A 14,805-nucleotide genomic window follows, 5' to 3' on the forward strand; every position below is an offset into this window, starting at 1 on the left:
GACATTATCTGTTATCTCACATTTTGTCCCTTTGCCTCACTACTACTAACAAAATTAAACCAAATAACAAAACAAGCCTTCATTAATCTCTATATCATGATATGTACTAATTTGCAACATCAGAAAGATAGCAAAAGGGGTAAAAAGAGGCAAATATAGAGAACATTAGGATCAGGAATAATCTTTGACATAGCTCTTTTTTGATATCCCACATATAATCTATTAATGAATCCAGCTGACTCACATTTAAAGGGTGTCCACAATCCCACCAATGCTTACACTCTCACCTTTTACCACCCCAGTTTAAGCTACCATCATCTCTCACTTACAGGAGCCCTGAATTCCTTCTTCTACCATGTCCCCTTGCTGCCTACATCTACACTGAAGTCAGAGTAATAGTTTTAGACTAGAGTCTGATCATGCCATTTTTTCCCCCAAAACACTCCAATGGTTTCCCATCTCATGTAAAGTAAGATTCCAAGTCTTTACTATGGCCTACAATGACCTTCATGGTCTGGTTTCTCTCTGACCTGATCTCTTATTACTTGCCCCTCGTTCACTCTGCTCCAGTCACAATGACTCTCTAGTGGATCCTAAAAAGGCTAAGGTGTTCTCCTGCTTCATATCTTTTTCATTTGTTGTTCTCAAGCCTCTTCCTACAGATAAATGAGTGGCTTTCTCCCTTTCTTCCTTACTTTCTCTGCTGGAGTGGCCTTCTTTGACCATCCTTTTTGAAACAGCAACAAACTAGAGAGTCACTTTCTGTTTTCCAAATCCTGCTTTATTTTTCATCATAACATTTATCATCCCTACCTGATATGTTTTACATTTATTTGTTTATTGTCTATTTCTCTTCATTAGAGCCCTAATACTACGAAAGCAGGAATTTATTCTGCGTTGTTTACACTGAGCACCAGTGCCTAGAATATTATCAAGGACATGGTTGGTACTCAATAAACTGATTCATCAACAAATGGAAGAACCCATTCTAGACCATCAAAAAATGACAAGAAATGCAAAATATACCATTTGGGGCTCTTTCTGGGACATTGAAAAAGTGATTTCCAATAATGAGAGAGATCTTTAAATTCACAGAATGAAAAACAACAAAAACTCACACACACACAAATCTAAATTTACACAGGATGTATATACAACAGATGCTGCTGTAGAGGTCATGCCACGATCTGACTCCTTTCTCTTGGAGTCTGCAAATGTGCTCTTCTCCATTACGTTGTTAGACAAAATAAACTGACTCTACTTAGAGTACGATGTTATAACATATACAGAGTAAAACATTAACAATGCTTTGTTCATGATGTGGTTTTTCCCAGTATCCAATGTGACTGAATAATGTTCCTTTAGTGTAGCTTGCATTTAGGAGGTTATTTGGGAAATTAAAGAAAAATATACTATGGTGTATTCTTGATAAAAAGATACCATATGTCCTTATGGTTACAGAAACTATTTTATATTTCTTTTTTCCAAGTAATGTTTTATTCAAAAAATTTACCAGTTTTCCATTAAGATAAATTCATTATATTCACTCCTTCTCCCTCATAATTAATGAACATTTTCATTAATTATTTTTCATAAGAGGAATCTGATATATGAGGCCATCTGAATACTCAAGAGTATAAAACAAATAGCATGACTCCCAGGAATGAATATTAAACACTATTCTTCATCAACATATATCAGAATAAAGGATTTATGTTTAAAATACATTTCTACTCTCACTTTTGGAAATAAAGTACAAGGTGTTGAGTGGAAATAATTCTGCTTCATGTTACTTATAACATAGCGGACTGTCTTGCCCTAAACTTAGAGATATCTCTTCCATAAAAAATAAGAGTTAACACTTATATGCTGTTTACTATGTCCTATTCTAAGCACTTTGCATTTATTAACTTTCTATTTACCAACTTTTGGAACCGAGTGAAGGAGTGGTTGCTGTTGTTATCACTTTATAGATGCAGAAATTGGGACACAAAGTAACTGGCTCAAGGTCGCACAAATAGAAAGTGGCAACTGGGATTTGGTCGCAGCCATTTCACTCACTAGGCTACATTGCCTCTACTGTTCCCAACTCTATTTTCTGCTTTCTTAAAAATGAATACTTGTGGCCAGCCCAATGGTTGAGTGTTAAGCTTGTGTGCTCTGCTTTGGCTGCCTGGGGTTTCGCCAGTTCGGATCCTGGGCATGGACATAGCACCACTCGTCAGGCCATGCTGAGGTGGCATCCCACATAGCACAACCAGAGGTACTCACAACCAGAATATACAGACAGTTATGTACTGGGGGACTCTGGGGAGAAGAAGAACACACACACACCAAAAAAAAGATGGGCAACAGATGTTAGCACAGGTGCCAATCTTCAAAAAAAGAAAAAGAATACTGTTCATAAAATAGAAATAAGTGATCATTATAGAAACTATAGAAAACACTTTCAAAAAGTATGATTCATCCAAATAGTTGATGGTTGATAGTTGCATATTTTCTCCATTTTTTTTTCTACATGCTATTTTATATAATTGAGAGAAAACTATGCGTGTTACTACATGTTACTAAGTCCTGACTTTAGGCTCTACAGTCAAGTGGAGTTAAGTATCATATCTCCCCCTAACATTCCAGCACTGCATGGCAGGATACATTTTTGGAGACCTTAACTTATTTCTCTATTTCCTCCTCTCTGGCCTTTGCTTAAACAAGGTGGCTCTTTGTTTCTTAAAGTGAGGTTTCTAAAAGGTACACTGAGGAGAGTTTTCCAGTGCCCTGGCCGGTTGAAGGAGAAAGGGATAATCTCCAAGAAAAATTTGAGGAGAGCTTCTCCAGTCTAGACTAAACCGTGATTTCTGGGAATGAGGAAAAGGAGTCAGAGAACCTGGGATTTCACAAGAAGAGGAGACCCAGGAGAGAGCCCAGTACCACTCTGTGTCGGCTCCTGGGAAAGGTGGCTGGACCTCAGAGAAGGTGGCTCCATTGAATATTCTAGGCACTGGATACCCAACCTTATTACACACTCCAGGAGCCCAGCTATCAGAGAGAAGCAGCAGTCAATGGGCCGAGAAGGCAATGAGTTAGTTTTGCTCATCATTAGACTTTAAAGATTGGTGAATGCAGAGTATTCTTCAGTGTGTTTGTCCAGTTTTGAGTAGAGTCTAAATTAAAATAGAGTTGAATTTGTTTCTTTCCTGTTGACTTTATCACAAGGTAACAATAAAAGTGTGGGTAGTATAACATCTTTTTATCATATATCTAATTAAAGAAAAGATGCTTTTGTAGGAAAAGGGACTAAAATTGAGCCATCATGCTTCACTGAGGCACAAATAAATTTAAAAAAATGTGATAAACATGGTTGGCAAAAAAGAACATGGCCCAAGATCAAGTGCACAATTATGAAGGGCTTAGGAACAATCAGCCACCTTTAGCTTCAAGAGTGTTAGTTCCAGGAATGGATTGAGGCTGTTAATAACTACGTATTCACAAATAAATAAATTAAAAGGGTCATCCTCCTAAAGAACAGTAATATTTGGTGGTCCAAGACATCTTTGGTGTGGAACATCTGACTGAACCTAACAAAAGGAGAGTTTTATTAGATTGGAAGTGATTAGACAGTTGAGAGAAATCATGGAGAATGGCAGAAAAGGGTAGAATGGGCACATCAAAATTAATACAGTCAACTTGGTTCGGTGTTATTCTACAGAAAACAAAAATTCTAAGTAATGTTAAGCCATCTACTCCGTTTTTTCTCAGACCAAAGTCTCACTTAGATGAATGATCTTGAACTTTTATGATTCGTTTACAGTTAGTTGATAAAACATTTTTCCCACCCATGTGAAATTAGTTATCTATTGGTCCTTCCATAATGAGGTAGAGGCACATATCAGACCACGTGTGTACATAGTTTATGAAATGCAGAATACTTTATTAAAAAAATAGAGGTTATATATTTACCTTTTTTTCCCCAAATACATCTCCAATGGTCTGAACAATTATAAGAACTTGGAATCCTAGAAACTTCTCAGCACCAAGACTGTGACCGGGAAATCTGCGGGTTTATTACTTTATATGTGGAGGACTGTGAATTATACTCCTTTTTCTATGAAGGGATACACTCAAATGCTTTCATGACCAGGCATGAACACAATAGGGAATGATGATGACTGTGATGAACTGGCACTCATGTGCTCTGTCAATGGAGAAACACTACTGATCTCTAGTCAACCAGTTCTATCTGAAAGAAAGGTACAGAGTTCCCAGATCTTGCAATTGTTTAAGGAAAGACTGGATGGATTTTTGTGGGAAATGTCCTTATTTTTGAAAGACTATCTAATCCAAACAAAACACTACAGCAATGGGTTTTAAATGGCAAGGACAAGAAGTTTAGCAGAAGGTGAATTACTCTCTGGAGGAGAATAGAAGTGAGTAAGTATATGGGGCTTGGACTGTCTTTCAGAGAGATCTATTTTTGTTTAAAAGTTAAATTGGAGAACAAGCTCCAATATTAATGGTGTTGAAAACACTGCCTTAGTGTAGAGAAGAAGCAGCTGGTCCCAAACAAGATGCAGTCATCTTTAATGCACGTATCTCTAAAGTTTAAGCTATGTCTCTTGTCTGTAGGAGATTCTCCAGGATGCTACCCAGTTTGCTTCCACATTTAATTGAATAGATCTTACTGTGGTACATTCCTGTTGATGCCAATTTCTCATCTAACATTTAAGTCAAGAATAAAGGTAGACATACTAGAAGGAAAGTAATTTTCAGGGTTTTAAAAATATGTATAACACACCGTTTGTTATTATTTGAAATTCTATGGTTAAAATCAATTTAATCTAACATGATGTAATGTATACAGAATTTGAAATATGATGTACTTCCGAAAAAAATAAAAATTAAAAAAAATCAATTTAATCTGAATGTCATTCTAAATATAATTTTTAAGGAAAGCATTCATCTTGATAAACACCTAAGCCAAAAGAGCATGTCTTCCTCCAACTGCTATACAAGTGCTTCCGAAATAGATTGAGTAAAAGGATGAAATACTTCTCTTTTAGTAACCTAATTAATTCTTAGGAGAAAAGGTAAAATCAAGTCCCTCAACCGGCCACCAAAGCTTATCTTTCAGAGGCCTTGCTCTTCTAAGATTAAGGCAGATGTTTATGGAGTTGGGTGCTGGAATCACCATCTTAGAAAAGAAAGCTAACAGGTTAAAGAGAATTAATCTTATTTTAACATGAAAGACCATGACCCATTCAAGGGAAATGAGAAAAAACAGATAATCATTTTTTTTACTAGTTATCTTGTTGGTAAAATATAATTTTAAACAAAGTTCTAGACACAAATGAATTACAATATCAGGATTTTTCAGGATATGGTCATCAGAAAACGTAAATGTCTTCTATGTGTTATACACATTTTTGCAATTATAATGCATTATACTGCTAAAATATATTTCAAAATAATTTCTATATACTTGGTGTTTATATAAGAATAAATAAGTATTCTATTATTCATGTACATGATAAAAATTTATAAACTAAAAATAAAAGAAGCAAATGTGGGAGTTTTACTTCAAGCTTTAATTTTAGATACTTTTAAATACTAGTGAGATATTTTTCTATCTGACAAAACTTTTTTAAAAGAATATAAATAATATTTCTTTCAGAAAAGAACTAAATTAAGAAGTGCTATAAGCACATTGGCTACCAAAAGTCAATACTATATTTTATAAGTACTTGCAAGTTTTAATTGCTTATAAAACCACTTACACACATTAACACAAGAACAATAATGATCTCTTACAACCAGTCAGAGAAACTAACTAAAACAATTATATTTATATTAGCTTTATCTCAGCAGATTTTGAAATATATCTGACCTTTTCTTTTATCTTTGTTAAAAAATACATTAACTTTCAAGGACTGTAGTCATTATCAATATATTAAGAGAAAATAGTTTTAAGTGACACTTAGAGAATTCAATTAAAATCTTGTTAAAGATATGATTCTTTTGTAAATTTTGTCCCATACACCATAAGATGGAAATATCAAGTAAACATAAACTTTGAAACATTGGTATTATTTTCTCCTTTTACTGTAGAATAATAATGAAATATTTCTCAATAAATAATGTAATCAATTCTGATTACAACAATTCTCTGATATAAAAGGAGCTTTTACCAGTTATTATTGTCTATCATTAAGCAACAAAGCATCCATACTTAGAAAACTAAAGACTGACAATGGAATTCATAGCTTTCTATTATTTTCATTTTAACAATACAGCAAACATTGAGTATATGGAAATCCATACCGGCTACTGTACCAGGTGTAAGCAATATGAAATTGAATAAGATGTAGTCTTCATATGAAAAAGAAAAAAACCTACAACAATAACAATTTTATGATAAAATACAAAAATCATGAAAGTCATAATGAACCCCAAAATGTGCGTCTACATGTCTTTACACCAAACTAAACTGAAACTATTGCATATAAGTAAGTGCACCATCGCGACTTTCCAAGATTTTTTCCCCCAGTATCTTAAGGATTGCTATTATTTATAATAATCCTAATGAAAGCCAAACATCCCTGGTAAAATATAAAATAGCTTATCTAGAAGCTTTCACTTACAGAGAACCATCTAATCTTAAATAGCAAAACAAGAAAACGACTTCACATTTGCAATGTATATAGCGTCCCAAACTGAAGAATTATATTAATCATACTACTCAAATACCTATTTAAATATTTACTTAAACAGTTTTAAAATATAATGTGTTTGGAGAAATGATTCCATATTTCAATTCTTGATTTTGACTATTATTTTGTAAAGATTACATAATTAATTAATTATGACCCAGAGTCATCAATGAAAATTTAACCAGCTAACGAAAATTTAACTACTCAATAAGGGCTGAACATTTCATTGTAAACTTATTGCTTAAATTACCATAAACAAAAGAATTGAAACATCTAATTCATGTGACATCAAACTACTACAATGAAATCACTGTCTTTTAACATGGAAGGCTAACAATGTGTTCCATAAAGTAGTAATTTCTATTTCAAACTTTTACCTTTATTTACCAACTAGAATGACAACAGACAAAAAAAAAAAAAAGATTTTGACATTTGAAATAAGATCCTTACAGATTAAAGCAGTTTACCTCACCATCTATTCATGAACTATCTATCTTAACACAGTAAAATAAATATTTATTAACTATCCCCCAAATAAACAATTATCTTTTGTTTGTTTATTTTTTACCTTGAAAGGCAATGGCTCTTCAGTAAGAGGACTAACAGGAAGCGAGGTGGTGCTACTTGCTGGACTCATATCTGCACTCTGCAAGGAAAAGAAAATCTAATTAAAGAGAGACATTTTGTGGGCTTTTTTTCTTTTGGGGAAGATTAGCCCTGAGCTACTACTGCCAATCCTCCTCTTTTGGCTGAGGAAGACTGGCCCTGAGCTAACATCCCTGCCCATCTTCCTCTACTTTATATGTGGGACGCCTAACACAGCATGGCTTGCAAGTGGTGCCATGTCCGCACCCAGAATCCAAACCTGTGAATCCCGGGCCACCGAAGCAGAACTTGCGAAATTAACTGCTGAGCCACCGGGCCGGCCCCTGTAGCCATTTTTATTATTCCTAATTTAGAACCTAATCCTTACTGTTAAAATAAAAAAAAAAGTATGGGTGGAAAAAAGTTCAAGCTATTATTATATAATGAATCACTCCTTATTTAGAAATAGTTCATTGAGAAATCAAATTATCATTTCTCAATGTACATTTCAAGTGCATTTATTAAATACAATAATCATGTTTTTTGTGTTAAGATGGTATTTGGTATTATATTTGCTAAATTTCTATTTTTAATCTCTTCTCTAAACATTAAACAATATCTGTAATAATTCACTATGTTGCTCTTTTTATGTCCTTCAGACTGATTTTCAAACATGTATTAATCTCTCATTCATTTTTTCTTTTATAGACGTTTAAATCATTACACTCAATTTTTATTTATGATAAAAAGCATATCTGCAATTAATATACAATGGCAAAATGAAGAAATATTGAATTTTTAAAATTCCCATATTCATAGCTCCTGACATTTTACAACCTTTCTTATTATACTCTGCTAAAAAAAATTTAAGGACAAAAGATTTAGACAAATATAAGAGAACTTTTGGAATGTTGCTAATGCTATTCTTCTAGTCTTTAAAAGATATAATCAATTAGAAATTCCTAAATAAGAGATTAGCCTAAAGAGATATGAGTTAGAAGCTTGCCATTATTTTTTCTAAAAGCAAGAAAGAGACACGGATAATAGATAGCAACAGAAGTTACTTTACTACATTCTTAACTCTTTCAGAGAAATTCTTCCATTTAAGTAGATAAATAAAACATTGAAAAGAATGCACAACTACATTTTTCACTTGAACTCCAAATGTACACGCACACAAACACAGAAAATTTTGCAGTAAAGATGAAAGCAAGAGCATGAATCAATGTTGACTGAGATAAGGGAACAAGAGGACAAGTTTGGCTGACTTAAGTTCCAACAAAAGAACACATTCAAAGAATAGATGCCGCAGCTGCTACAAATTCTGAGAGTCTCTTTCTGTTTAAAGGTTATTTTCAGTTCATTTGATTCAAGTATACAACAAACTGGACACATTTTAAATATTCATTAAAATGCAATTACTTTGACTATCAAGTCCAGAAACAATGGATAAGAACTATAAACACAAGAACCCCGATACTCAGTATAATTTTTATATAACATGTACCTACTTTAGAAATTGATGTAAGCCTGCACATTGAATTAAAATGTGTAAAAGAGGAAATTAGGTAAAAATTGAACAATAATCTACTAAAGGAAGCAGGGTAATACATGCAGCAGCTAATTGAGGTGAATTGTTTACTGCCTTTAATTTCTAAATTTACTCAGAGTTTCTTGACCATTTATTTGATCAAAATCAGGAAATATTCTGAATTGCTGACTTTCGCTATCTGATGATATGATGTCATGGAGAAACAGAAACATAGGAATGAATTTACTGCAGGATTCTAACATAATAAATGAGTGAAACCTTTATGCAGAAATAGAAAAACAAGTCTCTTGAGCTGTTTCTCTCATTAGATTTCTCATGAGAAATTAAGCAAATGATAGAACACAGTTCATACATAGTTGAATTATCTGATATTTCCCTGAAGTATTGATATTCTGCGTAGCATATTCAAGTATTACATCCTTAAAAATCATATAGTCCGGAACATAGATGACATTCAGCTGTTAAAATTTAAAAGCCTAGATCATATTCTTGTAGATGAAGGTTTTGAACTTCCATAAGAAGATGAGCTCAAAATCAGGCTTCATGTGAACTTCTTTTAGGGCTGAGGTCTCCCACAACTTCCCAGAAATAAACGTGTCATTCCAAGCACTGTGGAAAGCAGATTTAAAATTCGCATCATGTAACCTTGATCCTTTGAATGTCATTCTTAGAGAAAACTTTGTTCTAGCTTTCACTTTCAAATCCATCTTAGTGTGACACTTTAATTCTATTGCTGTTAGGAAACCTTGAGAAAAATATTTTAAGAAAACAAATCAATCTTACATGACAACATCTGACAAAGTACACTTAATTATCAAGTTGAGGAATACACAGCAAACAACAGAATAAAAATATCTTCATTTTTAGCTTATTGTTTTCCCATTTGTGTTTCAGTGATCTGTAATTTAGGTGTCATTCCAACTTATCTTCACTTTGAGATAAAATACTATAGTAAATCCTTCAGATATAAATCTTATCCATACTTCATATTTTAATTCATTTATCCTTTCATTCAATGATAGCAATACTAATGCAATTGTATATCAAAATACAAATTAACGAAGTACTTCATAAGTTACATTTGATGTTCTCAAAAGATAACAGCATGTGTATTGCACAATTTTCTTCCTAAAATATTTTGTTGGAATAATGTCTTCATCTGCTTTTAATATATTTCAGAGACTCTGAAAATGGTTGGTTCACATAATGTGAAAGTCAATCCCATGGGAATATAGAAGTGTTATTCTGTGAAAGAAGTGAATCATCTCAACAGAAGGAATCTCCTTAATTCTCAAGTAACACATTCAGGTTTTTGACCCATTGGAGGCTGCACTAGATGTTCTTGACAGGTTATAAGAAGCCTATCCTAATTCACTAAGTGTCTTCAAACTTGGTTTTCTGGTTCTGAGTTCAATAGACACCTGCTTCTTTCCAACATTAAGGTGATTAAATGATACGAACCTAACATTTTGCCCACACCTAAAAGGCTATTTCACCAAATTGGCAGACTTTCTCCCTCTCTGTTTCTCTCTCATGTATGCTAAGTTCTCTTTTATTTTTCTCCAAATTGAGCAAAACATTAAGTACAATATTTAAGTTCAAAAATAAAATCTAGACAAGTATTTGCTTCTGAGCACATCAGAGACATTCTCACGAATATCGCCCTCTTCTCATGCACACCGTTCTTCAGAATTCTTTCTATTCACCTAGTTTTGAAGAAAATATTCACTTTGTTGTTGCTGTTTTTAGGATATAAGTTCTCTAAATTTGCAAACTATCTCATTCTTTACCTCCAATCCATCTTTTTTTTTTTAAATCAACTCTACTGAAGTATAATATACCTATACTAAAATGCAACTTTTTAAAGTGTATAGTTAGATGAGTTTTGACAACTGTATCCACATGTGTAACCACCACCAAAATCAAGATATAGAATATTTTCATCATCTCAAAATGTTCCCTCATGTTCCTTTGCATTCAAGTGCCTCCCATCCCTGGTTCCAGGCAACACAATATGCTGTATTACTATAGGTTAATATTGCCTTCCCTAGAGTTTCAAATAAATGGAAACATACAATACGAATTATTTTGGGTCCGTCTTCTTTCACTCAGCAAAATGATTTGGAAATTCATCATATCACCTTGTGGCATGTTTCAGTAGTCCATTCTTTTAACTGTTGCATAGTATTTAACGGAGACCACAATTTGTTTATCCAGTCACCTGGTGGTAGTATTTGTGTTGCTTCCAGTTTAGAGCTATTATGAATAAAGCCATGCTGAATGTTTTTGTATATATCTTCTTGTTGACATATATTATCAGTTCTCTTGAGTAAATACCTAACAGTGAAATTACTTGGTTTCTGTGGTAAATTTATATCCAGTATTATGTTAACTTCACAAGGAACTGATAAATGTTTTCCAAAGGGCTTGTAATGTTTTACATTTTCATTAATATTGTATCTCACAAACACTGGTATTCAGTCTTTTTTTTTTTTGTTTTTAATTTTATCCATTCCATAGGTGTGTAGTGGTAGCTCACTGTGGTTTTAACTTTCATTTTTATGGATGACTAATGATGTTGAGCATCTTTTCATGTGCCTATAGACCATTAGTATGTACTGTTTTGTGATCACTAGTATATCCTTGAAAATGCTTTTGCAATTCCTTGATGTCTAATGAAATTAAATAACCTTAATATTTCTACTGTTTAAATTCTAGTGCAAGATGCTCACAAAGATTAATTTGTATTTTAGCAAAGAATCTCCAACATTTTAGCCAATCTCACTCATGAGAGGGCTTAACCATATTTTAATTACAATAATCAAAAGTATGGTGATATTATTAGCTTGTGCGTGTGTTGAGGGAGGGGAGGAAGTCCTTGCTAAAGTATTAAAAATTTTAAATTAATATACAATACTTTCATCAGAGTGAGTGATTATGGAACTTCCTGGACAGACGGATGGCAGAAGGAGAGAAATAAAGTTTTAGGTGGGAAGGAGAACAATAATGCCTAGAAGAGTAATGTGTCTATCATCTCAGAGAATGGTTCTCTTACAGTTGGCTCATCTTTTACTCTGAGGAAAAAGAAGGCACAAGCAGAAATAGAAAGAGCTACTTTAAATAAAATTTTAAGAGACAAGATGAGGAATATTATCCTCTTGTTCAAAATTCTCAATGGAATAAAAAGTGATTTAAGCACATAGAGAAGTTCTGCAAACACCATGCCACTCTAGCATATTAAGAGCTGTCACAGAATGTTGGTGAAGACCAAGTACCAACAGGTTTAAATGAAAAAGACACCACATCAGAGGAAAACAATGGCAGGAGACTGCATAGAACTTTTCTTGGCTCCTATGAGATGGCTCTTAAAAATGTATCTGAAGGGGCTGGCCCCGTGGCTGAGTGGTTAAGTTCGCGCGCTCCACTGCAGGCGGCCCAGTGTTTCGTTGGTTCGAATCCTGGGCGTGGACATGGCACTGCTCATCAAACCACGCTGAGGCAGCGTCCCACATGCCACAACTAGAAGGACCCACAACGAAGAATATACAACTATGTACCGGGGGGCTTTGGGGAGAAAAAGGAAAAATAAAATCTTTAAAAAAAAAAAAAAAATGTATCTGAATAGGGGGCTGGCCCCGTGGCCGAGTGGTTAAGTTCGCGCGCTCCACTGCAGGCGGCCCAGTGTTTCGTTGGTTCGAATCCTGGGCGCGGACATGGCACTGCTCGTCAGACCACGCTGAGGCAGCATCCCACATGCCACAACTAGAAGGACCCACAACGAAGAATACACAACTATGTACCGGGGGGCTTTGGGGAGAAAAAGGAAAAAATAAAATCTTAAAAAAAAAAAATGTATCTGAATAGTCAGGAACAACTTATCATGAGGCTGGAACCAGCATATAAATGAGCTCACTGAGATCCTTAGACTCGAGTGTTCTGGTACCAATTCTGACTACCAACCTAGTATCTACTCTAACTATCAACACTGATGTCAGAATTACTAGAAGTTATTGGTGATGAGAAAAAATAAGTAAACAAAGTTAAGCTTCTTAAAAAATCCAGACAGTGAACAGTAAAGACTTGCAAATCATAATAGGTGGTCAAATAAATAATGAGCATGGAAGACACTATTTTTGTTATTGTAATAACGATTTTTTCACAGGTTAAATTTCAGACAAAAGTTGGGGGGAATGATATATTATCTGTTATTATAAACAATGCTTAAAGTGTTTGTTTAGAAAAGGTAATCACGCTCAATGACACTGCTCTTCTGTCAACGGCCAAAGTCTACAGTTGAGGGCTTTGAGACTCAATATACTGTCACTAAAGAAATAGGCAAATTAAAGAGTAAGAGACACTACTAATACTTACAAAACCAGAAAAGAATGTTGATGTTTAGAATGTCACATCTTCTCTCAGCTTCACTTATTATATTCACTATTGATAAGTACAAATATGCACTCATTGTGATAGCCTCGAGAAACATAGTTTTCTGTTCTTTCTTTGACATGAAGAAATGAAGAACTTTCAGCTGATTTACAAATGATCTATCACTTAACACTATAGATGGTCTGTGTATGAAATTTCCAAGTCAGCTATTTGTATAATAATATAAAATTTAAAATTAAAATTCAGTTTTGAAATAGTCTTCGTCAATTCATAAACTAGGAAGTGACTTTTTAATCTATGAAAGTGAGAACAATTTTCACAAGTATTAAAAATATTTTTATTATCTAAGCTATATTTTATATTTCCTCTGATTCTGGGAAAAAAATGTGTTAGTTTTATTAAATAAAATATTCTTCATTAACACCCAGTGCCTGGACCTTGGTTTCTTCTAATAAATAAACCAGGGCTCCTTGGAGAAATGGTTGATTCCAGGGATGGGGCAAGGAATATAGAAGATGATCCTGAAGCATCTTCTTGAGCCAGAAAGTAAGGAAGTACTCAAAAGATAAAAGGAAGGGGTATGCCAAAGCGACAAAGGAGCCAACGCAAAAGAGCTCCCAATTGCCAAAGCTGGAACAATTTAAGCAGCAAGATAAATAATATAGTGTTGGAGTACAATTCAAAGTATAAAACAAAAAATATTCATAAATTCATACATAAATAAATAAGTGATCGAATTAATAAATAATTGGGGAGAAGAGACAAATCTCTTTCAGAAGAATTCCAAATAGTTTACGTAGATATCTCTCCTCAACAGGTGGAACTAAACACCCATCCCCAGCCCCAGGCTGTGTTTAGTGACTTATTTGCTAAGAGTAGAGTATAAAAAGGGGAAAAAGGTAACTTTACAGCGGAGAAACTCTGCAAATGCTACCTCAACCAAGTGATCAAGGTTAACATCAAGTAGATAGCATGATGTAACGTGATGAGAGGGAGACGTCACCTCTGTGGTCTTTCTCCCCAAAACCATGACCTCAGTCTAGCAATGAGAAAAATACTGGACAAACCCAAATTGAGGGACATTCAGCAAAAATCTGGCCAAAGTCAAGGTCATCAAGGACAAGGAAACTCCAAGATCTGTTAGAGACCATGTCGCTAGGGAGACGATGACTAAATATAATGTGACATCTTGGACAAAATCCCAGAATAGTAAAAAGGACATTAGAAAAGAATGGTGACATTTGAATAAATTGCTGAGTTTAGTTAATAGTAATGTATGAATATTGGTTCTCAGCTGTAACAACTGTACTGTGCTGAGGTAGAATGATAACAATAGGGGAAACTGGATGAGGAGTATATGAGAATTCTCTGTACATCTCTGCAACTTTTCTATAAATCTGAAACTATTTCAAAATAAAAAGTTTACTTAAAAATATGCTTCATTTGCAATATAACCAGGCTTTTCAGGAGTATAACACATGACTGTCATTATACTCATAGCTTCTACGCTTTCATCAAGGCTTTTATAACTTTCATAAAAATAAATTTTGACAGACCATTTCATTGGGATGCATC

The 14,805-nt window shown here is 34.0% G+C and overlaps 1 protein-coding gene across 9 annotated transcripts in view; it reads right to left on the minus strand.

Annotated features, from left to right (window-relative positions):
• CCSER1 (coiled-coil serine rich protein 1) overlaps window positions 1–14,805 on the minus strand; it is a 1,209,213-nt gene that overhangs the window by 709,708 nt on the left and 484,700 nt on the right. For all 9 annotated transcript variants that reach the window (XM_023638679.2, XM_023638680.2, XM_070262255.1 and 6 more), the window contains one exon: window positions 7,273–7,350. In XM_023638679.2, coding sequence (XP_023494447.2) covers window positions 7,273–7,350 — 78 coding nt within the window. The remainder of the gene's footprint in view (window positions 1–7,272; window positions 7,351–14,805) is intronic.

Source organism: Equus caballus, chromosome 3 (assembly GCF_041296265.1).
Source record: "Equus caballus isolate H_3958 breed thoroughbred chromosome 3, TB-T2T, whole genome shotgun sequence".
Taxonomy (NCBI): domain Eukaryota; kingdom Metazoa; phylum Chordata; class Mammalia; order Perissodactyla; family Equidae; genus Equus; species Equus caballus.